Source organism: Musca domestica, unplaced genomic scaffold, assembly GCF_030504385.1.
Source record: "Musca domestica strain aabys unplaced genomic scaffold, Musca_domestica.polishedcontigs.V.1.1 46, whole genome shotgun sequence".
Taxonomy (NCBI): domain Eukaryota; kingdom Metazoa; phylum Arthropoda; class Insecta; order Diptera; family Muscidae; genus Musca; species Musca domestica.
The window spans coordinates 1044873-1069911 of NW_026712336.1; the positions used below are offsets into that span (position 1 = coordinate 1044873).

General features: G+C 36.8%; 1 protein-coding gene across 1 annotated transcript; it reads right to left on the reverse strand.

The window, feature by feature from the left end:
* Positions 1–22054: 22054 nt before the first annotated feature.
* Positions 22055–23320, reverse strand: LOC101892274 (protein windbeutel). Its single transcript, XM_005183162.4, has one exon. The coding sequence runs from the start codon at positions 23112–23114 to the stop codon at positions 22353–22355; it is 762 nt and encodes a 253-aa protein (XP_005183219.2). The 5' UTR covers positions 23115–23320; the 3' UTR covers positions 22055–22352.
* Positions 23321–25039: the final 1719 nt, after the last annotated feature.

A 25039-nucleotide genomic window follows, 5' to 3' on the forward strand; every position in this document is an offset into this window, starting at 1 on the left:
ACTTGTCTTGGTCGGGGCTACAGGTGAAAATTAAAATTCTTAGGTAGGCCAAGATCCAATCCCCTTCTTGGCAATTGTTATGGGCCCTTTGGCAATTTGGTGGTTGGGGGAGAAAAAAAAAACGTGGTTTTCCTTGGTTTTAGGGATGGTGTGTGTGTGTCTGTTGGCCATTACCAGCCAAAACCTTGAGAACCAACATTGGCATCTTGCAAATGCCAATCTCTTCCATTATCCCCCTCCCCTATCATTTATTGTTGTTACCTTTTTTTCTGTTTTTGTTTTCCTCCGACTCAGCATGATTACGCGTTTTCCATTCGTGTGGCTTAGATTTTGGGGGTCCTTGTGATTCGTTTTCACGTTTTTAATTGGAATTGAAAAACTGAAAATGTTTCATGGGATCGAAATTTTCACATCCTTTTTGCCACAACCACCACCACCACGGCCGTCAGAATCATTATCAAGTTATTGGCAGGTTTTTTTCTTTCTTCATTTCAAACCACGATCGCAACATGCTGTTGCGCTTGATCGTTTGTTATTCTCTTTTTGAATTCGATTTTCTTGGCATTGCTTTTCCTGGATTTTCCTTTCTTTCTTTTTGAATTTATAATTGATGGTTTGTTTGTCTTTATTAGAAAATGACTTTTGGATTTTTTCCAAAAGGTTGCTTTGTTGTTGTTGTCGATTTTTATGATTTGATAATGCCCTGAAGGCGATTTTGATAAAGGTTTGACACAGTGGGAATTCGGGTTTTCCTGTTGATTGTTGTTGCTCCTGCTGTAATATTTGCAAACGCAGTTGCCATCGAAAATTATTGATTGTTGTAGGAAGTTACAGCAGGGGCAGCAGCCGCAGGATCATTGCATTTCATGATAATTCGTGTGGGAAAATCAGACAGGTGGCCCCGGGACATTGCAGATGTAATATTTATGGCCAAGAATTGTTTTTTTGTGACTTCTTTTCGAAAATCAATCAAAAGTTGAGTGATCACAAGAACCAAATTCATTTCATTTCACGACAAGATAAGAAACAAGTAAAGAAAGTCCTAAAGTCGGGCGGGGCCGACTTTATGATACCCTACACCACTATGCAAATTTAGTAGAGCTCCACATAACAATTAAAAGTTTTTGTGGGAGAACTCAATCATACACCCTATGATTATAATTTTATTATAATTTAAAATTCAAAGGACTAAATATGTCGAAGCATTAGTATCTTTTAAATTCGGACTTGTATTGCCCATTTGGTGCAAAATTAATTTGAAATCAGATAAAGATATATATGGGAGCTATATCCAAATCTGAACCGATCTCGATAAAATTTGGCAAAGATATTTCTGAGCTGTATTTGATGTATTTCCCTGAAGTGCATATTACGGCTGTGGGTAACAAATACAACAAATCGGATGAACAATATATGTGGGAGCTATAGCTATATCTGAACCGATCTTCACCAAATTTGACATACTACCTTCTAGACTCAATTCGGTCGTATGTGCCAAATTCCATCCCATTTGGGCAAATATTAGACGTTTGGTGCAAAATAAAAGGTAAATCGGACGAAGTTATGTTTGGGAGCTATATCCAAATCTGAACCGATCTCGATAAAATTTAGCAAATGTATTTCTGAGCTGTATTTGATATTTTTCCCTAAATATTGTTGTTACAGAAAGCATATTAGCAAATAACAAATCGGATGAACAATATATATGGGAGCTATAGCTATATCTGAACCGATTTCGATCAAATTTGGCATACTTATTTTCAGGTCCAATCTGATCGTACGTGCAAAATTCCATACATTTCGGGCTAATATTAAACGTTTGGTGCACAATAAAAGGCAAATCGGACGAAGATATATATGGGAGCTGTATCTAAATTTTTACCGATTATCTCCAATTTCAATATGGTTCGTCCTTGGGCTAAACAAATGATTTGTGCAAAATTTCATCTGGATAGGGCAATAAATGCGAACGGTACTTTGTTTACAAAAATACATGGACAGACAGACGGACGGACGGACATGCATAAACCGACTCAGAATGTGATTCTATGCAGATCATCAAAAGGAACTATGGGTCTATCTCGTTTCCTTTTGCCTGTTACAAACAAATGCACAAAGACATAATACCCTGACCACCTTGTGGTGTAGGGTATAAAAAGGACCAAAAACACCACTTTGGTGACTCGAGGGGGAGGGTGAACATCTTCAACCTAGATACAATATTGCCGAAGACTCTATATGTCTAAAATGCACGGATTCCGAAGAATTGTAATCCGAAAATTTCCAAAAGTGTGAAAGATGGGGGATTTTGCTTACATCCTTCGATTTTGAAGTCAGACACTCACAGATCAAGTTAACCTTACTCATTACGTGGTAATGAGAAAAGTAGGTTCTTTTAATTACTAATTTTTAGGAAAACCTACCAATTTTTGCTGGATTTGTATTATTATACCCTCCACCATAGTAAGGAGGGTATATTAAGTTTGTCATTCCGTCTGTAACACCTCGAAATAAACATTTTAGACCCCACAAAGTATATATATATATATATATATATGTCGATTTAGTGATGTCCGTCCATCTGTCCGTCTATCCCGATATTCGGTACTTTGTTGATTTTACGACATTATTCACCGGAATTGTTTGAAATTAGGTATTTGAAGTTCGTAATGGATACTACAGCCTATGACAGAAAAGTGTCTGTGAAGGTCCACATTTTGGTATAGCCCCAATATAATAGTACCTCATGATTTTAGCTACATTATTCACCGATTTTTGTTTTCAAGTTTCGCATTTCAATATTGTAATGGCTTATGATAAAAGATGCCTATGCAGGTCTACGTCGTCGTATAGGCATTCGGTATTTTTAAGATTTTAACAGAATTTTAAACGGATTTTATTTTTTTTTTTTCGAGAATTGCCAAATTCGTTCCAAATGGTGGAGGGTATTATAAGTTCGGCCCGGCCGAACTTACAGCTTTTTTACTTGTTATTTTGTAACTTATTTCCAGTAGTACTAAAAATGTACTAAATGGAGTTTTAGCCAACTGGTAGAACTAGATTTCTGCAATTTGGATTAATGTAGGCTGATATTTCAGAACGTTGAAGGATGATGGTACTAAAGAACTAAATAGTATAAAATATCATGAGAGTGTAATATCAATATTTACAGGGTGAGAAAAAAACTGCAAAAATATTAAAAACGCCATATGTTTTACATTTTATTTTTAAATTTTATTGAATGATAGCAAAAAATGTCGGAAATAGCATCAAATTTTAGAATAAGTCTAAATTTGTTCGAATTGGTCACCTTTGGCAAGAATTATGGTTTTCAAACGGCCAATAAACCCGTCACACGCTCCTCGAATGTTGCTCTGCGGTATTTTGACCCATTCCCGACTAAGCGCTTGCTTGAGTTGACCGACACTTTGGTAGTTTTTAGTGCCAACCTTGCTTTCCAAAATACTCCAGACACTATAGTCCAACGGATTGGTATCCGGAGATTTTGGTGGCCATTGTGCGCTGAAAATGAAGCAAGGAACCTCATTTTGTAACCCTTCTTGGGTGGCGCGTGCTGAGTGCGATGATGCTGAGTGCGATGATGCTGAGTGCGATGATGCTGAGTCCTATTGGAATGCCCAAGGTCTGCGGCCAAAATGTTTGCGTGCTCCAGAATATTTTCGCGATAATATTCGACATTTATTCTGATGCAACGGTCGAATAATACGACCATCGGCTGTTATGGCGGCTCACACCATCACCATAGCCGGCGCTTGAGTTTTGGTGGCCAACTGAAGCTGACCTTTTTGGCATGTAAACGCTATCATTTTGGAGGCTTACAAACGGCTAAACAATGAATGTTTTCTCATCGGAGAAAACCAAATTCGACAGTTCACCACTTTCGGTGAAGCGAAGCTCTCTCTCTCTCTTTAGCTCTTTTGAGTCTATTTTCTTTCTGTTGGGATGTATGTTCTTGCTCTTTTTGGCATTTCAATGGCTTTATCCCGAGCTCATTTTTCAATATTTGCCGAATGGAATATTGCGATATGTTCAGCTCACGAGCCATTTTTCGACCACTGCGTCAATTAAGACGCTTCTTTTCAAACCATTTCTGTTTTCTTCCGTCCACTTCCTTGACGTCGGGCTACGCTACCAGTATCACGGTAACTTGTGATGGTACGAGACACAAAAGATTTATTCATATTTAAATGCTGGATGGCTCTAACAATAGCCACTTGTGGTTTTCCAGCCAAATATAAACTATGGCCTTGAATTCCATCACGAATAATTTTTTTTTCTGAAAAATTCTCACCAAAATGCTCTGTGTACGCTTGTAAACAATATAATGAGCTGTCACTGGAATAATTTTAACAGCTGTCGAACGAGTGGCTTAGAAATGACAGCAGTCTGTAGTTGGTTGCAGTTTTTTCATCTCACCCTGTAAATATTGGAAATTGTGACCCTTTGTGGGTGAGGTCTTTGAGCATTTTTTTAAATGGGAGATGTACCAGAAGAACTGGTCCGATCTCTATCATCTTTATAAAAGATCTGGTGTTGATGGAAATATTGAGATGCACCAAGTCTAAATGGAATCAGATGTTAATTTTCCGTTTTATGAGTTTCATGGTCATTCAAAAAGTTGTCCCTTTGTGGGGAGGTACCAGAAGGAGTGGGCCGGTACATCCCATTTTTACAGCACTTCCTGTGTCAGCAGAAATAATGGGATGTGCAAAATATGAAGAGAACCGGATGCTTATTTTGGATTCAATAATCGTTTTGGTTATTCACACCAGACCTTGGGTTAATAAAAATATTGTGATATGTGTATTTGAAGACAATTGCTCTCTTATATCACATTTTATAAGAGCTAAAATTATTCAAAATGTTGACCCTTTGTTGGTCAATACCTGACCTAGAACTAATGCAAATATTAGATTTGCAAAGTCGGAACAAAATCGGATTCTCCTTTCCTTCTCTGTGTAATATTTTTTTTTTTTTTTTTTTTGAAAATTTCGACTTTTTGTGAGGCTGATGCTAACATTGCCCATCTACGAACTCAAACTAGGTTTGATAATATTATTACGTATCAAGTTTGTGCCAAATGGGATACTCCCTTCGAGAGGTATCGTGTGCACCATTCCGCCAGACAGACGGACGGACATGGCAAAATAGACTCCAAATGTCCTGAAACGGATTTGGTCCAAAGATACCTAGGGTCTCAAACCGTTATTTCGACTAGGCACGTTTTCGCCGTATCAAATCATATACATCCACTCTAGTCATATGGCTGAGGGTATAAATATCTTTGAGGTATGGTTTTCTATTGTTGGTCATATTGGCATTTTTTATTTATATCACCTGTACCAAACCCACCAACTAAAACCCAAATAATTACAACAATAATATACACAGAAGACGAGTCTTACATCCATAACAAAAAAAAAAAAAAAAAAAACGGCGATAAAACTCATAAAAATGCAATATTTTTTTTCTATTCTAAATAACCATGATTTTTATTTTTCACAAAGAATAAGAAGAACAATTTTCATTTTCGGCCAAACCGAAGAAGGCAAGTGCATGCATAAATAACACCCGGTCGTTTTTTGGCATGAAAAGAAGGCCATAAATTGTTCTTTTGCCACAGGTTGTTCTTCCCTGCATATTGCACGCATGCATGCAGCGATGACCAATGGATAATTAGCAGCTGCTACTTGTAACAACAAGTGCAGTCAGTCTTAGACAGTGGCAGCATGCAAAGATCATTGCCATCATCATTATTGCCATCAGGGGGTACAAGTGTTTGCAGGATAAACAATAGGCAGATCAGAAGACCACAATTGATTTAAACAAAAAGGAGGAAAAAAATACAAAAAGGTGTAAAAATTGGCAAACAATGTAGGAGAGAAAAAAATCTGAAGACAAAATTATAATATTAACTGCAACATGTTTTGAGAGAGGATAATTACCGGAATATGTTATTGGAACGAGGGAACCAAGAATTGCCATATATTTATTTACCTATGGAAGAGGGTTTTATAAAGGTGTTCCTTCTAAAAACAAATTATATGTCCCTTTGTCATTTGGTGCTAAATTGCTCGTCGGTAAAGAATCCATTTAGCTCACATGAAAGTCTCCCTTGTCCCTGGTCTATTAGCTCACCTCAGATAGACTCACTTGCCTAGCTCTTCAGATATATGGAGACCTACCTTTCCAAGATTATTCCCTACAGCTCGTTTAAAATGACTCCATATAAACACTTCCCCAATAGAACTTCTCTATGGAGACTCCCCGTCCTAGAGAGTGCTCCTCTAGGAAGTCTCCCTGTTGTAAAGAGAGTGAGAGAGCTTGTTTATGGAGACTACCACTTTAAGAGAGAGAGAGAGAGAGATTTTGAGTTTATGGAGCTCCCTCTCTCAGACAAAGCTCGTTAATGGAGACTACCTCTCTCAGAGAAAGGGAGAGATTGTCTATGGAAACTCGCTGTCTTAGAGAGAGCTCTTCTAGGGAGAGATAGAGAGAGAGCTTGTCTATGGTGGCTTCCTGTCCCAGAGAGAGCTGGACCATAAGCTCGTTTACCAAGGCGACCTCGTCTATGATAGACTCCGTCGTCCTAAAGCTTGTCTATAGAAACTCATTGGCCCTGCAGCTCATCTATAGAGACTTTCTTTCGCTCTGCTTGTCTTCATGATCCGTTAGCTTAACTATGGAAACTCATTGGACATTCAGGTCGTTTATGGAGACTCACTGGACTTTCGGCTCAGGTTCACTGGCTATTCAACTCAACTCTTGAGATTTATTGGCCCTTCAGCTCCTCTAAGACGTCTCCCTGATCCTTAAACCCGCCTTTGGAAACTCACCGGCTCCTCAGCTCGCCTATGGAGGCTCACTGGCCCTTCAGCTTGTTTGTGGCGATACCCTAGCCGTTTAGCTCGACTTTGAAGATTCAGTAGCCCTTTAACTTGTCTTTGAAGACTCACTGGCACTTCAGCTCGCCTATAGAGAGTCGCTTGCTCTTCGGTCTCATTGGGACTGCAGCTCATTTATTAAGACTCATTAGACCTTCACCTCAATCATTGAGCCTTAAGCTCGTCCTTAGGATGCATTGAATCTTCAGCGCCTCCATGTAGATTCATTGAGCCTTCAGCCCATCCATAGGGGCTCATCGGGTCTTCAGCTCATCTATGGAGACTAATAAGACCTTCAGATCCTCTACGGAGTCTTTCTGCTCCTTCAGATCGTTCCTGGACACCCTCCCCACGTTTATCTCGCGCATGGAGACTCTTCAACAATGAGACTCGTTGGGCCTTCATTTATGAAGTCTCATTTGAACTTAAGCGCCTCTATGGAGATTTCTTATTTGAGCTGTTTTCTTTGGACTTTTTTGTTTCGGGCCTTGAGCCCGTCTATGGACACTCACGCGCCTTCAGCCTTTTTAAGCTTGTATATGGAGACTTTCCTTCAGATAGTCTACGAAGTTTTTCTGCTCCTACAGATAGCGCATGGAGACTTTGTATCTATGTAGTCTCGTTGGACCTTCAGCTCGTCTTAGGAGACTTTTTAGCTAATTTATGGAGTCTTATTTGGACTTAAGTTCCTCTATGGAGACTTATGGGATCTTCTTATTTGGCCTTCAGCTCTTTTCATTGAGTTTTTAGTTTTTCAATGGGACTCTTTGGACCTAGAGCTCATCTATGGAGACTCATGCGCCTTCAGCCTTCTTTAGCTTGTATATGGAGACTTTCCTTCAGATAGTCAACGGAGTCTTTCTGCTCCTTTAGATTGTCCTTGGAGATCTTCTGCTCCTACAGAGAGCACATGGAGACTTTTTATCTATGTAGTCTCGTTGGTTAGACGATCTAAAGTCTTAGGAGACATATTAAATCTTGAGCTCATTTATGGAGACTCATTGGGACTTAAGCTCTTCTATGGAAACTTACGGGATCTTCTTATTGGACCTTCAGGCTCTTTAGCTCTTTTTTTTTTTTTTTTGGAGACTCATTGGCCTTCTGCCCTCTTTAGCTCGTATATAAAGTCTCTCCTATCCTAAAGACTTTTATGCATGTCCAGTTTATTGAAGCCTCCATTTGTTGGTCTATAAGACCCCCTTATCTCTTTACCATACTCAAGAAAAAGTTCTGCGTAATTTCTTGCAAGCCAAAGCATTTTCCCACGTTCTAATTTCGCTTGCATTAATTTCACCGAAAATAATTTTTCTTCCCCCTCACTGCCATTCTTTAAAAACACACCCTCATGTGTCTCTCAAAATGTTGCCCTCATTGTGCGGTGTTTACCTTTTTGTGAAAATCAATCCTTTTTCACTATTGTCTGAACTCCTTCAATTCAGACAGGACGATGTAAACATCGCCGTTTTTTTTCCACTTTGCAAGGCAAATGCAATTCAGATCAGATATTCATAGCCGGGGGCGAATATTTTCACAAATCGGTTTCCATTGTCTGCGTCGTGAAACCACTGCGGAATGTGCAAACAATCGGCAACTCAATTGTCAATCAAAGTTCCATAGAATTTTCCAAATGCGATGTAAGAAAAGCCAACCAACAATGGAAAGGATATTTGGCTGCAAAGGATAATGGAATTCAAAGCAAGAATTGCAGGGGTGGAATGCCGAGGAACTCTCGCAGCAAAACCATGCATTGCGTGGAAAAAGGGTTAATGATTATGTAATCAAACCATGAATTAGCATCACAATGCAGCGGCAACAATTCCCAAGGATACCACACACACACTCATGTTTGTACGCAATTTAAGTTGTGTTTCTCGATTCCCACAGGATGTTGGATTCGTTCCGTTGCATTTGAATGTGGTGCCATGCAGCTATGCAAACCTGTCGAAATCAAAAGAGTTGGAGGATATTCCTGTCATTGACATACATACTTATGCATGTGATGTGGAAATTTGTTTGCATTCTGAAAGGATAACAAAGGATTGGTAGTTTTTTTTTTGGCAATCTACCAACTGATCAGAATAATTTTTAGCCATTATTCTGGGAGTAACCTGTATCATGACGAAATCAATTTGCGATGTTGAGCATTTAAAATAGCTAAGAGGGGTGGGGGCAGTCAGCATAGGCAAGCTAAAGTGCAGGGATCTATATATGAAGCTGAAGAGCAAGAATTGCAGCGAGACGTGAAGAAAGCTGGAGTTCTTTATAGAAAATATGGGTGAATTGATGGACGTTGGGTAAGGCGTAATTATCGGTGAAACTGAAGCGAGTCTTTATGAAAGACCTGAGAGCCCTTGTTATAGACGAAATGCCGGAAGTTATCGACGATCTACAGGCAGTTAGTATAGAATTGCTAAAAGTTTGTTTATTATACAAGTTCTACCTTATACATGAACTGGAGGTTGTATTTATGGAAAACCTGGAATTTATCTTTAGAGACGTGATCTGCGAAGTTTTAAAGACGTGAAAAAGTCTGATATCGTAGATGTCTAAAGTGACAATATTCAGATGTCTAAAGTGACAATATTCAGGGCCGATCTGGTGAGAGTCTTTATGAACGAGTTAAAAGAATATTATCTGTCGACAAACTTAAGACACCCTTTACAGACAAGCTGAATGTCGTCTCCATAGACGAGCTGAAGATTGACTCCGCAAAAGAGCTGAAGGTTGTATCTGTACAGGCATATTGAGGAAGGGTATCTCTCTGAAGCCCGCGCTCATGTGAAAAGCCTACATGTGATTTTGAAGGGGTGGAATGAGGGTGGATTTTAAAAAAATGCAAACTAGACGTTCACTAAAACGAACTCAAAATGAATTCTGGGGCTTCGGATGTATAAAAGGTTTTTTTTGGAAATTCGAACTATAAATGTGAAAAAAGTTCTACAGAGCATTTAATTTGGTACCGTTTGGTGTGTGTGTGTGTGAACGGAAGAGCTATAATCTTGATATTTTGATATAAGAATATAGTTTTTTTTGGAGGTGAGGTTAATATAAGGAGTGGGTTGAGATTTGGAGGTCTTTTAGAAAATACGCACGACAAGCACTAAATTTGCTATTTGAAGAAGGGATAGAGCTGGAAAATCTAAAATTGGTATTTAGATCACTTTTCGTGAGGGGAATGGTTTGATATATGGGAGGGGTACTAAAAAAGTACGAAAGGTACTAAATGGTATTAAATTTGGTATTCTGCGAAGGAATAGTGCTTGAAATTTGGTATTGACGTCTCTATTGTGTAGGGTTGAAATTTGGAGGTTTATTTGGAAATATGTACTAAAAAAAGGACAATGGTAGTAAATCATACAAAATTTGGTTTAATTCAAAATTTCGTATTAGAATCAATTTAAGGGCCGAGGGATTAATATGTGGAGGGGGTACTCAAAAAAAGTACGAAAAGTATTAAATTTGATATTTGGAATGAGTACCGCTGATGGGGTTTAGAATGGATGCACCACAGGTTTGTTGAACATCCGAAGTATAGGTGTACTAAAAGTACTAAAAAAACTCAATTTGGAAGAATTAAATTTGGGTTTAGTGTTGATGTAAGGAGGTGGTGTTGGAAGTCCGTGTAAGAACTTTAATAAATAGTACTAAATTTGGTACTATTAGGTTTCAGTTAAAGGAATGGACAAAAAGTGCTAAATGGTACTAAATGTGGTATTGGGAGTACGAATAGTGCTTAAAACTTGGCACTAGCGTGTCTAGTGTGTAGGGTTGAAATTCGATGGTGATTTTGGAAATTCTTCCTAAAATTTACTACAAAAGTTGTAAATGGTACAAAATTTGGTTTTCTTGGAAGGAATAGTGTTGAAAATTAAAAATTTGGTATTTGGAATCTATTTAAGAGTGTTTGATTTATGGAGAGCATACTGAAAAAGTACGAAAAGTACTAAATTTTATTATTTTTATTACATTTAGTATTTGGCGAAGGTATAGAGCTAGAAATATGCAATTTGTAAAGAGGGTCGCTATAATATTTGGAATGAGAGTCACTAATGGAGTATAGGATAGATGTACCAAAGTGTTTATGGAAATTTGAACTTAAAGCTAACGAAAAGTTCTAAAATGATACTAAACTTCTAAAATGGTACCATTTTGGTATTATGTGAACGGCCAGAGCGAAAAACTTAAAAATTTATTATGAGAATCAAGGTTAGAAAAAAAGATTGATATATGAAGGTGGTTTTGGAAATGTGTACTAAGTGTGCGAATTTTACTAAATTCGGAACAGAAGCTGGAGTTTAAAAATGTTGGTATTGGAGTCCCTGTGGGTTGAAGGTTTGTGATAAAGTGCTGGTTTTGGAAATTTGTAATACAAGTTCATGTAATGTACTAAATATATTTGGTACAATTTGGTATTGGTGAACAGATAGTTCTTTGAATCAGAAAGTTGGTTATACGGTCGCTGTTAATGTGTAGCCTATACATATGCTTGTGATTTTGCAAATGTGTACTATAATTGGTACTGGGTGGTACTGAATGCTACCATTTTTGATATTAGGTGTTGGGATGGAGATACAATTTTGATTATTATTTCAATTACTGATGGTATCTGCGATTGAGATTTGGCAGCGGGTTTTGGAAATACGTCGTATGTTTGTACGAAAAGTACAAAATGGTACTAAATTTGGTATTGGGTGAAGGAATAGAGCTTAAATCCTGAAATTTTGTTATTGAAGTCTCTTTATATATGTGGAATTAAGATGAGGAAGTGGTTTTGGAAATTTGTACTATAATTTTCCGAAAAGTACTGAATGGTACTAAATTTGATATTGGATGAGAAAAAGAGATCAAATTCTGAAATTTGATATGGATGTCACAGCTGGTGTCTGCGTTTAAAATATGGAGGTGGTTTTGGCAATGCGTACTATAATTGTACAAAATGGTACTAAATTTGGCAATTGGAGAAATTACACCGCTGAAATCCTGAAATGTTATATCAAGGCCACTGTTGGTATGTGAGGTTGAGATATGTAGATTGTTTTGAAACAGCATACTATAATTGTTCGAAAAGTACTAAATGCTACCAAATTTGGTATTGGGTAAAGGCATAGATCTGGAATCTTGAAATTTGATATGGATGTCATTGTTGGTGTCTGTCTTGAGGCAAAGAGGTGGTTTTGGAAATTAATACTGTAAACGTACGAAAATGCCACAAAATATCCCGTTGCATGTTGGGATACAGATGAAATTCTCAAATTTGGTATGGAAGTCTCTGTTGTTTTCTAGGGTGGAGAGAAGGAGATGGTTTGGGACATGCTTGGTATATCTGTATGGAGAGTATGGTAGTAAATTTGAAATTGGGTAGTAGAATACATTTCGTATTCTGAAATTTGATATGGAGGACACTGTTGATATATAGTTTTTTAGAGAAGCAGGTGGATTTGGGAATGCGTACTATGATTCTTCCAAAAGTACAAAATGGAACTAAATTTGGTATTGGGTGAAGGAATGAAGCTTAAATCCGAAAATTTGCTATTCCGATCACTCTTCTCTTGTATAAAATTCAAAACGAACGGTTTCGAAAAAATTTTGGTGCAAAAATAATGATTTTTTATGCTCTGCACCATAGTATGGAGTTTATATTAAGTTTGTCATTCCGTTTGTAACGGCTCGAAATATACATTTTACACCCCACAAAGTATATATATATATATATATATATATATATATATATATATATATATATATATATATATATATATTGGAGAAATTACAGCATTCCATGAAAAATTTAGTACTATTTGTACTATTTATTAAAGTTCTTACACAGATTACAGACTTCCAAGACCACCTCCTTATGTCAACACCAATTCCCAAATTTAATTCTTCCAAATTTAGTTCTTTAGTACTTTTAGTACACCTATAGTCCGGATGTCCAACAAACCTTTGGTGCATCTATCCTCAACCCCATCAGCGGTACTCACTCCAAATATCAAATTTAATACCATTTATTACTTTTCGTACTTTTTTTTAGTACCCCCTCCACATATTAATCCCTTGGCCCTTAAATTGATTCTGCCCTTAAATTGATTCTATTACGAAATTTTGAATTTCCAACACTATTTCTTCCTTAAAAACCAAATTTTGTATGATTTACTAGCTTTGTACTTTTTAGTACGAATTTCCAAATAAACCTCCAAATTTCAACCCTACACAATAGAGACGTCTATACCAAATTTTAAGCACTATTCCTTCGCAAATTAAAATTTAGCACCTTTCGTAGTTTTTTAGTACCCCTCCCATACATCAAAACAATCCCCTCACGAAAAGTGATCTTAATACCAATTTTACATTTTCCAGCTCTATCCCTTCTTCAAATAGCAAATTTAGTGCTTGTCGTATTTTTTTAGTACGTATTTTCAAAAAAAGACCAAATTCGTTCCAAATTGTGGAGGGTATTCAAAGTTCGGCCCGGCCGAACTTAGAGTTTTTTTTTTACTTTTTTTTTGGATAAAATGTATTTCTATTTTTGAATATTCTTTGTATTCAAATTCCGTATTGCCCAAAATTGCTAAGTCCTTCGATGAAATTCGTTTTCTTCTTCCTTTTTTAAGAGATATGAACAGGTAGATAGTTTTTCCCCTCTATCAAAATTCCACAATGACCAATAATTTCAGAATTTTCACATTAAAATGGTTTTAATATTTTTATTCCACGATTCGCATTAATATCTGCCAAGGCCAACAAAGCGGCTCCAGAAATGCAATAATTCTATGGAAGACATAAAACCCGAATTTCCAAGCCTTATTAAGCATGACAATGCAAAAGAACAACACTAACAACAAAATTGTGAAAAAGAAAGGAAAAATAAATTACAAAGAAGCGAAAGAGAATAAAGGCAACCTGCCAGCAATCATTGCGCATGGATACGCATATAAAAGTAGATATCAAAATTTTGATAATACCAACAAAAAACCATAAAGTCATAAAGAAAAAAAAAAAAGATGTTGCAGAAGAGAACACACACCCCTCTCCCGATAGACGAGGGACGACAAGTTAGAAAAAAGGCATTAAATTTATGCTGCGCATGTGCAATGCAATTTTCCTGCGTTTTTTCTTTGAGAATGGTTGTTGTTGGTTGTGTGAGCTGAATTGAAAAGCAGGGAAAATTAAAAAGTTGCACAAAAACACACACGCATACGCACAGGTTGTGGAGGGCTATCTACCTGCTGGCGACAATGACCGCTGCATAAAAATTCGAAATGCCTAGAAGTGTTGTTGTTTTCAAATTGGACAAGGGATGACTGCAAATGATAAAGCAGCAGCAGAATTGTTACAACGCCCGTTGTCAAAAGAGGAAAGGACGTAAATTTTGTTACTCGATTGCCTTGTGATATCAAAAAGTGAACACAAAAGGACTCTTCTATACACGGGGATCGTATAATACGATAATGGCAACAACAAGGATGGCAGGACAAGAAAAGAAACATTTGACATTTTGGCAAAAAAAAAATGAAAAAAATTGGGAGATAGTCTGTCCAGCCGAAAAATGATGGGAAAATGTTACTTCTTTTTTTGGCAAAATGATAAAAATGTGACAGTGTGTGTCTATGTGCGGTGAGCATTTGAGGCAATTGTGCAAAGTGAAAAATGATGTTTGAGTGGCATTGTCCAAGCGATCTGTCTGTCGGTCTCTCTACCATTATCTCTCACCTTGGCATTGTGCAAGGTGTGCCAAAATTGCATTTTTTCACAAAAGATAAACATTTGACTTTTTTGTTGTTGTTGGTAATTCTTTTCAGGTTAATGTAAGGTTTTATTGTTGTTTTTCTTTCCTTTTTCCCGTTGGCCATTTGAAAAGAATTGCATTTTCGTTTCTTTTTGGCAATTTTTCAAGAGTTTGATCCACTTGAGTTTGTCTTTCTTTTTTTTTTTTGGTGGAATTTTGATAAATGTTTTTCTTAGTCCTGGGTGGTTATCAACAGTTTCTGTTTTCCTTTTCATTTTTCTGTTTTCCAAACAAATTATTTGAAAATAATTTGGCAATGATTTTCCAAAAACTAAGAAATCTGCTTTCGTAAGAAACCCACTGGGATAAGTGTTATTTAATTTGGATATTTTGAGGTTACCAGCATTTCAGGTGACCAACCGTACTTAAGATATTAAACGGGGAGAGGAACTGCAGCAAAGGAAAAGTGTGAAAAAGGCTAACAAAATGGAATTTTTTATTAAATGTCACCCAGAAGTTTGTCATCTCTGAAATAACACTAGGAGGCTTTCTAAACAGGAAATATTTTCAGCAAACCTCTAGAAATTCGTCTATTGGAGATAGATATTTGAAGGTCCTTAAAACATTAAAGATCTCTAAAAGGACCATAGGTTTTCGAAAAGCCTTCTTTAGATAAAAACTTTCAAAAGCTATTCTATAATGAAAGGATCGTCAGAAGTTACAGATAAACAAGTAAAAATTCAGCAAAGTTCGAAGGAACTTGAACATTTTCCAAAAAAAATCCGTAGAAAAAATCGGCTTAAAGAAAAAAAGTTATATGGGGTCGTAGTCCCGTTACGAGCTTCAAAAACGAAATTTGAAATTCTGTTGAATAATGCCGCTGAAATCATAGAAATACCCAATATAGGAAGGTGCCGTTATATGGGGTCTATACGAACATTTGGATCTGCATAAACAATTTTCCGTCACAGGCTGTAGTACCCATTACGAACTATCATTACTAAATTTGGAACGATTCCGGTTAATAATGTCGTTAAAATCATCAAAATATCGAATATCAGGAGGTATCGTTATATGGGGGCTATGCGAAGACGTGAACTGCATGCATAATTTTTGTCATAGACTGTAGTACCCATTACGAACTTCAAATACGCAATTTGAAGCGGTTCTGGTGAATAATGTCGCTTAAATCATAAAAATACCGAATTTAGAAAGGTGCCGTTATATGGGGGCTATACGAAGACGTATGTAGACCTATGTAGCCCATTTTCAATGCCAAAAGTCCGGCAGAACAAACACACATCTGAGTAATATTTAATCAACCTATATTAATTCGTTCGGAAGCTAGAGTAATTTACACAGACGGACTGATAGACTGACGTACGGACATCAAGAGAAATTTTATGCTGATCATGAATATATATACTTTGTGGGGTCTAAAATTTATATTTCGGAATAACAAACTTAAGATACCCTCCATACGATAGTGGAGGGTATAAAAATCGAATAATCATAGAAGAGAAGCTTGTATAAAAAGGTCTTAAGTAAGCCTGGGAACGTTCTACCAAATACAAAAGGAGTTCAAAAAAGAAGCCAAACGATTCTTGGAAATTCGAACTTTAAGGTTAAGAAAAGTTCAAAAATGGTACTAAATTTCGAAAATGGTACCATTTGGTATTATGTGAACGGATAGAGGTAAAAACTTGAAATTTGATAGGAGACTCAATGTTGGAAGCAAGTTTGATATTATGAAGGTGATTTTGGAAATGTGTACAAAATGGTACTAAATTTGGTACATTTTGGTTTAGGGTGAACAGATAAATCTGGAATTTTTACATTTTGGTTTGTGATACAGATGCACGAGATGCACTGCACGAAAAGTACTAAATAGTACTAAATTTGTTATAATTTTGTATTGGGTGAAATATGAAATTTGATATTGAGGTCGCTGGTCATGTGTAGCCTGGGCATATGGAGGTGTTTTATGAAATGTGTTGTATAATTATACGAAAAGTACTGTGCAGTACTATATTTGATGTTGGATGAACATAACATTCAGAAATTTTACATTTCGATTATTGATGGTATCTTTGTTTAAGTTTTGGCGTTGGTTTGGAAATGCGTTCCATACTTGGACGAAAAGTACTAAATGTTACTAAAGGTGCAATTATGTGAAAGGATAGAGATGGAATCCCGAAATTTGATATTTAGTCATTCTGTTGATATATGAGATTGAGATATGGAGGTGGCTTTGGAAATGTGTACTACAACTGCACGAAAAGTACTAAATTTGGTATTAAGTGAAGGATTAGAGCTGAAATCCTGAATTCTGGTATGGATGTTGGTGTCTGCGATTGAGAAAAGAAGCTGGTTAACCTACCGCGTACTATAATTGTACTAAATGGTACTAAATTTGGTAATGGGTGAAATTAAAAAGCTACATGCCTGAAATTTAATATTAAGGTCTCTTTTGGTATCTGAAGGTGGTTTGTATACTATTATTTTTCGGAAACACTACATTTTGGTCGACCGGCTGGTTCGCACCGTAACTCTCGAAGGAAATATCCGATTTGGCCCAAATATAATATGCTGTCGAACTCCTTCGATTTAACATCTCCTCTACACTATTTGGAGTAAGTTTTAAAATGAAAAAAATAAATAAATAAAATAATAGATAAATTATCCGTTGAAAAATGCTGCTAAAATCATAAAAATACCGAATATAGGGAGTTGCCGTTATGTTGCCATTACGATATTCAAATCTGAAACTTTAAATAATTCCGGTGATTAAAGTCTCTATAATCATCCAAATACCGAATGTCGAGGGTACTGTTGTATGTGGGATATACGATATAGTGGACTTATATAGGGTATGAACAACATAGAAAGAACTCCTTGTGTGGATTTCCAGAGAGTTCCATGAAAGATTTGGCTACAATAACCAAATACAAAAAAAAAAGGGGGGGGGGGGGGTCTGATGATCGTGGACCTTTAAAGCGTGTCTTCGAACTTGACCTGCTGGGAGACAAAATTTTGATCTGTGCAAAATGTTAACTTCTAATCTTAATTCGTTTTGACTCTAGCTTGATTACAGCAAACGGACAAGGCTAAATTTTTAAAATAAAATTAATAAATAAAAATAAATAAAATAAAATTGTTATTTCGATGAGTTACAAACGGGATGACGAACTTAGTATACCCTCCATACTATATACGGAGGATATAAAAATATCAATTTAATATGTCTTGAGTAACGACAGCTACTACTGTGCAATGGCTAGATTACTCTTGAGCATTTTTCTTTTGCCCGATTTGAATATGAACTTTTCAAGTCAATATAGTCAGTGGATATGGAGAATATAAATTATTATTTGCAGGATTTTATGCATCAATGTACACCAAACGCATGCTCGCACATGAAAATGAGTATTTTTAACTATGTTACCGATCGATGATTGTCTCTCAAGCATGTACTCACTTCAACTCATTATGTTGCCTACTTTAGGGAGCTATTAAATATGGGTTATAAAATGATCACCAATTTGTTATCAGCGCCATCTAGCATACGATAGTAAATGAGTTATTAATTCAATGTAAAATTGTACACTTTGTTGCATATTTTGAGGGATGAATGTTGTAAAACGAAAAACAAACCGACCGACCGAATATTTATTAGGTCGCCAAATTAGAGTTATTAGGTAATTTTGCCATGGACTTCGTGGCTAAAAGCCATTTACACGTTTATCGAAAGTTTTTCATCTCATATAGATAGCTAAATTATAACTTTTAAATGGATGAATTAAATACTTTTCAAATGTTTAACAATGTTTTTTTTCCGAATCAAAACATATCGGACAATAACTAGTGTGTTTAAAATAACCTAAAATGTTTTATAATGATTGTTTTTTTTAAAGGGGTATTATACACATCATTACAAGTTTTGTGATTCCATTTGGGGTGGGGGGGGGGCGGAGGATGAAAGTTAAAGATAGCAAATATTGAGTAAAGTTATGTAGAATGCATATGGGTACAAATAATAAGTTCTGGAGACATGTGAGAATCTGGTTTGATGTGATTTTTTGAATGTTCTAAAAGAAAAGGACCAAAAAAGATCTTTTTAATTACTTGATTGAGGTTTTGATTGTTTTACAAAAATATTGCACCGATAAATACACCTTAAATACAAGGATTCCATCTTAACCCGAATATTTTCAAAAATTTAAAAAAAGGGCTGGCAATTCGAGTGAAATTGCAAGAACATGGATGATATTTTTCTATGTTACATAGTAATTACAGGGTGAGATAAAACAACTGCAACAAAGTCAAACGCCATAGTTTTTACATTTTTTGTGAAATTTTATTGAATGAGAGCAAAAAATGTCGGAAATAGCATCAAATTTACAAATAAGTTTAGATTTGTTCGAATTGGTCACCTTTGGCACGAATTATGGCCTCCAAACGGCCAATGAAACCGTCACACGCTGCCCGAATGTTGCTCTGCGGTATTTTGGCCCATTCCAGGCGAATCACCTCCAGGCTTGCTTGAGGTGATCGACACTTTGGTATTTTTTAGTGCCAACCTTGCTTTCCAAAATACTCCAGACACAATAGTCCAACGGATTGGTATCCGGAGATTTTGGTGGAAATGAACCTCATTTTGTAACCATTCTTGGGTGGCGCGTGCTGAGTGCGATGGTGCTGAGTCCTGTTGGAATGTCCAAGGTCTGCGGCCAAAATGTTTGCGGGCCCAAGGGTTTAATACACCCCTCAGAATATTTTAGCGATAATATTCGGCATTTTATTATCGACAGAATGATTAATACGAGCGGAGAGCAATTATCGGCTGTTATGGCGGCCCACACCATCACAATGACCGGCGCTTGAGTTCTGATGGCCAACCGCAGGTGCACATTTTCCGCTGGCAGCTGTCGGACGAGAGGCTTAAAAATGACAGCAATCTGAAGTTAGTTGCCGTTTTTTTTATTTCACCCTGTACATTCTTGATCAGCATAAAATGGTATGTCGATTTAACGATGTCCGTCCGTCTATCCATCTGTCCGTCTGTGGAAATCACTCTAGCTTCCGAACGAAATGAAGTAGGTTGATAAATTTTTACTCAAATGTATATTATGTCTGCAGGATTATTGGTATTGAAAATGTGTCATGTAGGTCCACGTTTTGGTATAGCCCCCATATAATGGTACCTTCCTTTTTTCGGCATTTTGATGATTTTAGCGACATTATTTACCGGAATTGTTTCAAATTTGGTATTTGAAGTTCGTAAAGGATTCTACATCGTATGACAGAATATTTTCTGTGCAGGTCCACGTCTTCTTATAGCTCCCATATAACCCGGTATCCCCCGATATTCGGTATTTTCTTGCTTTTGGCGGCATTATTCACCGGAATTGTTTTAAATTTGGTGTTTGAAGTTCGTAATGGATCTTACAGTCTGTGACAGAAAATTGTCAGTGCAGGTCCACGTCTTCGTATAGCCCCCATATAACTATACCTCCCGATATTCGGTATTTTGATGATTTTAGCGACATTGTTCACCGGAAATGTTTCAAATTTGGTATTTGAAGTTCGTAAAGGATACTACAGCCTGTGACAGAAAATTGTCTGTGCAGGTCCACGTCTTCGTATAGCCCTCATATGACGGTACCTCCCGATATTTGGTATTTTGTTGATTTTAGCGACATTATTTACCGGAATTGTTTCAAATTTGGTAATTGAAGTTCGTATAGATACTGCAGCCTATGACAGAAAATTGTCTGTGCAGGTCCACGTTTTGGTAAGACCCGATATAAGAGAACCTCCCTATATTCGGTATTTTGATGATTTAAGCGACATTATTCACCGGAAATGTTTCAAATTTGGTATTTGAGGTTCGTAATGGATACTACAGTCTATGACAGAAAATTGTCTGTGCAGGTCCACGTTTTGGTATTGTCCTCATAAAATGGTACCTCCCCGTATTCGGTATTTTGATGACTTTAGCGACATTATTCACCGAAATTGTTTCAAATTTGGTATTTGAAGTTCGTAATGAATACTACAGTCTGTGACAGAAAATTTTCTCTGCAGGTCCACGTCTTCGTAAAGGCCTCATATAACGGTACCTCCCTATTTTCGGCATTTTGGTGATTTATGCGACATTATTCACCGGAATTGTTATAAATTTGGTATTAGAAGTTCGTAATGAATATTACAGCCTATGACAGAAAATTGTCTTTGAATCTCCACGTCTTCGTATAGCTCCCATATAACGGTACCTCTCGATATTCGGTATTTTGATGATTGTAGAGACATTATTCACCGAAATTGTTTTAAATTTGATATTTGAAGTTCGTAATGGATATTACAGCCTATGACAGAAAATTGTCCATGCTGGTCCACGCCTTCGTGTAGCCCCAAATAACAGTACCTCCCTATATTCGGTATTTTGTTGATTTTAGCGAAATTATTCATCGGATTTGTTTCACATTTGGTATTGGAAGTTCTTTATGGATACTGCAGCCTAAGACAGAGAATTGTCCGCGCAGGTCCACGTCTTCATATATCCCTCATATAACGGTACCTCCCGATATTCTGCATTTTGGTGATTTTAGCGACATTATTCACCGGAATTGTTTCAAATTTGGTATTTGAAGTTCGTAATGGATACTACAGCCTATGATAGAAAATTGTCTGTACAGGTCCACGTCTTCGTATAGCCCTCATATAGCGGTACCTCCCGATATTCGGTATTTTTGGTGATTTTAGCGGCATTATTAACCGAAATTGTTTCAAATTTGGTATTTGAAGTTCGTAACGGATATTACAGCCTATGACAGAAAAGTGCCTGTCCACGTTTTGGTATATATATAGTCCTCATATAACGGTCCCTCCCGATATTCGGTATTTTTTGATGATTTTAGTGGAATTATTTCAAATTTGGTGTTTGAAGTGCGTAATGGATATTACAATTTGTGACAAAAAAGTATATGTGCAGGTCCACGTCTTCGTATAGCCGAACCTCCCGATATTCGGTATTTTTGGTGATTTTAGCGATATTATTCATCGGAATTGTTTCAAATTTGGTATTTGAAATTCGTAAAGGATACTACAGCCTATGACAATTGTTTGTGTAGGTCCACGTTTTGGTAGAGCCCCCATATAATGGTACCTCCCTATATTCGGTATTTTGATAATTTTAAATGAGGCTATATTCGGTATTTTTAAGATTTAACAGATTTTTTAACGGATTTTATATTTTTTTGGAATTGCCAAATTCGTTCCAAATGTGTGAAGTGTATTCAAAGTTTGGCCCGGACGATCTTACAGCTTTTTTACATGTTTCGTTTGAATATAAATTAAAAAAATGAGGGTCAGACATTGATTTTTATTTTCCATATTTTTTTTTTTATTTACAGTTAAAAAAAAAAGATTATCTAAAAATATTACAATAATTAATTAATAAAGCTAATACGAAATTTGTACAAAACATGCATACACTAAAAATATTACAAAACCAAAACGAAAAAGAACTTGCTTTGCTGGAAAAATAGAATAGCGGAGAACACCAAAGCATGAAATCTGAAATTCCAATTGGTTGCCATTGGTTACAACAACACAGCAAAAAAAAAATACATTAATATAAATATTTAAAAAAAAACTCTAGAATTTTTCAATTCAGGCAAGTTGGCTTAACACACGAACAAAAAATCAGTCCCTTTCTTCTACAGCTCTTCTTTGGTCAGAACATTGACACGAAACGATTCGAGAATATTCAATTTTTTGGCCAGCTCTTGTTTCTTGGCAGCCGATACCTTGCCGGCCTTAAGGCGCTGTAAACGTTTGATTTCTTGCTCAAAATAATCATAACCCTGGGCCATGAGTTTTTCCATGAATAGCTTATAAAATTGGGCACTCGTTTGATCCGCTTCCCTCTTCAGTGATGCCTTCAATTCCTCGGCCTTTTCGAGACGACTCTTTTGTTCTTCCTCCTTTTGATTGACAAAATTCTTGGCCAACTCGTTAAACTCCTTCAAGCAACCCTCCTTGCCAATAAACAGCTCCGTATTGGAGGTGACGAAAGTTTTCAAATTATCCACCGTTACATCCAAATGTTCGGGAAAATGTAAGAAATCCTTGACACCATGACGGAACAGCATTATGCCCGGGAAATTCTTGTCATCGATGTTGTAACGTTCGCCCAACTCTTTGTTTTCATTGTCGCCATAATCCTTAATGCCCACTGTGCCAATCAACAAGTCATCGGTAACCGAATGGGCAGCCCGGGAGAAGGCAGCAAATGCCTCATGTTTCTCGCCATACGGAAAGGCAATATCGAATTTGATCAGAGCATATGGAAAACGTTCAATGGTTTTATTGAAAATAATATCATCCAGATCCACACAGCCAGGACAGGTATTGGCCTCCGAAAAATCTCCCACCCAGAGGCAAATCATCAACAGCAATAGACCTAGATTTCGGCTCATCTTTCTGGTAATTTCCTCCACAGCACCAAACAAATAACACCACGTCAATTCAGTTTGACACACAACAACTCTAGCTTCTTGCGGCTTCTTCTCTCACACAGAAACTGACTTCTCTATCCACTACCGGCGAAATGGAAACTAAAACGCACGCTTTCCGACTTCTCTGTGTGAAGTTGCAAAGCTGTTGGCCAGAAAGAAAAAAACACAGAAACAACGAAATAATCGAGAGCTGCTCCAATGGTGGCTGTGTATTTGTTTTAATGCCGCAATTATTAATCGCTTACAAACACACAACGACACACAAACACATTAACTTGTTGGCCAGATAAATGTTGGCTGGCTGGCCTCAAAAGTCTGCATTAACCAAATGAGTAACGAAGCACTTAGCCAAGCTCAACTCTCAGGGGTCGGTCCGATAGCAGTCAACATATTCATCTAAACAGGTTTTTATGGTTTATTTACCTTTCTTCAACACCAAGTCAGCAGTTTTCTGTTTTCTTTTTGATTCTTTGGAGCAGAGACTCAAATGAGAGCTCCTAAAACTGTATGTGAGAGAGACAGACAGAGAGAGAGAGAGAGGGAGAGCCATAGTAAATATGATATTTGTAAATTGGCTTTCATGATCTCTTTGTAATTAAAGATTCTCATTGGATCATAAATTCAAAATGAGAACGTTGGAGAGAGGGAGGGAGAGCTAAGGTAAATATGATATCAGAAAGTTTGGCTTCATGATCTCTTTGTAATTTTAGGAACTAAAATGTAGGTTCTCTTTTAAAGATGATAAGGTGCTTTGGGATCAGGGATGGGAAACTGTATTACAACAGGTTTGCGACAATCGTTTGTCGACAGTTGTATTTTTACACAATTTTAGACCCCATAAAAAGTATATTTTATTTATTCGTGCCCGTCCTTATATATGTTTTTTCTGTCTGTTTGTGGAAATCCATCTATCTGTACCTGCAAATTTAAGGTTTTTATACCCACCACCATTTTATGAAGGGTATATTAGCTTTGTCATTCCTTTTGTAACTCCTCGAAATATTCATAATAGACCCTACAAAGCATATCTATTCTGGATCAGGGTAAAATTCAAAGACGATCTAGCGATGTCCGTCTGTCTGTTGTAATCATTTTCTTTCGAAACCCGTTTCAAATTTCGTATTGAAAGATCTTAATGGGTACTACAACCTATGGCCAAAAAAAATCGTATGCAGGTCCACGTCTTCGTATAGCTCCCATATAACCTCCCTATATTCGGTATTTTGATCAAGTATCGGGATCGTTTCTAATTTCGTATTGGAAGATCTTAATGGGTACTACAATCTAGGGCAAAAAATTTCGTATGCAGGTCCACGCCTCCGTGAAGCCTCCATATTACGGTACCTTCCAATATTCAGCATTTTCATGATTTTTGCGACATTTTTTTATCGGAATTATTTCAAATTTCATATTTAAAGTTCATAATGGCTACTACAGCCTATGACAAAAATTGTTGTATTCAAGTACACGTCTTTCTAAAGCCCCTTCAGGGTGAGATAAAAAACTGTAACAAAGTCAAAGGCCATAATTTTTACTTGTTTTTTTTTTTAATTTTATTGAATGAAAAATGTCGGAATTAGCATTAAATTTTAGAATAAGTTTAGATTTGTACGCATTGGTCACCTTTGGCACAACTTATTAGCTTCAAACGGCCAATGAAACCGTCACACGCTGCCCGAATGTTACTCTGCGGTATATTGGCTCATTCCCGGCGAAGCGCTTGCTTGAGGTGATCGACACTTTGGTATTTTTAGTGCCAACCTTGCTTTCCAAAATACTACAGACACAACAGTCCAACGGATTGTTATCCGGAGATTTTGGTAGCCATTGTGCGCTGGAAATGAAGCGAGAAACCTCATTTTGTAACCATTCTTGGATGGCGCCTG

Coding starts and splice junctions, on each gene's coding strand:
- LOC101892274 (XM_005183162.4), bottom strand. CDS start 23,114: ATGAGCCGAAATCTAGGTCTATTGCTGTTGATGATTTGCCTCTGGGTG.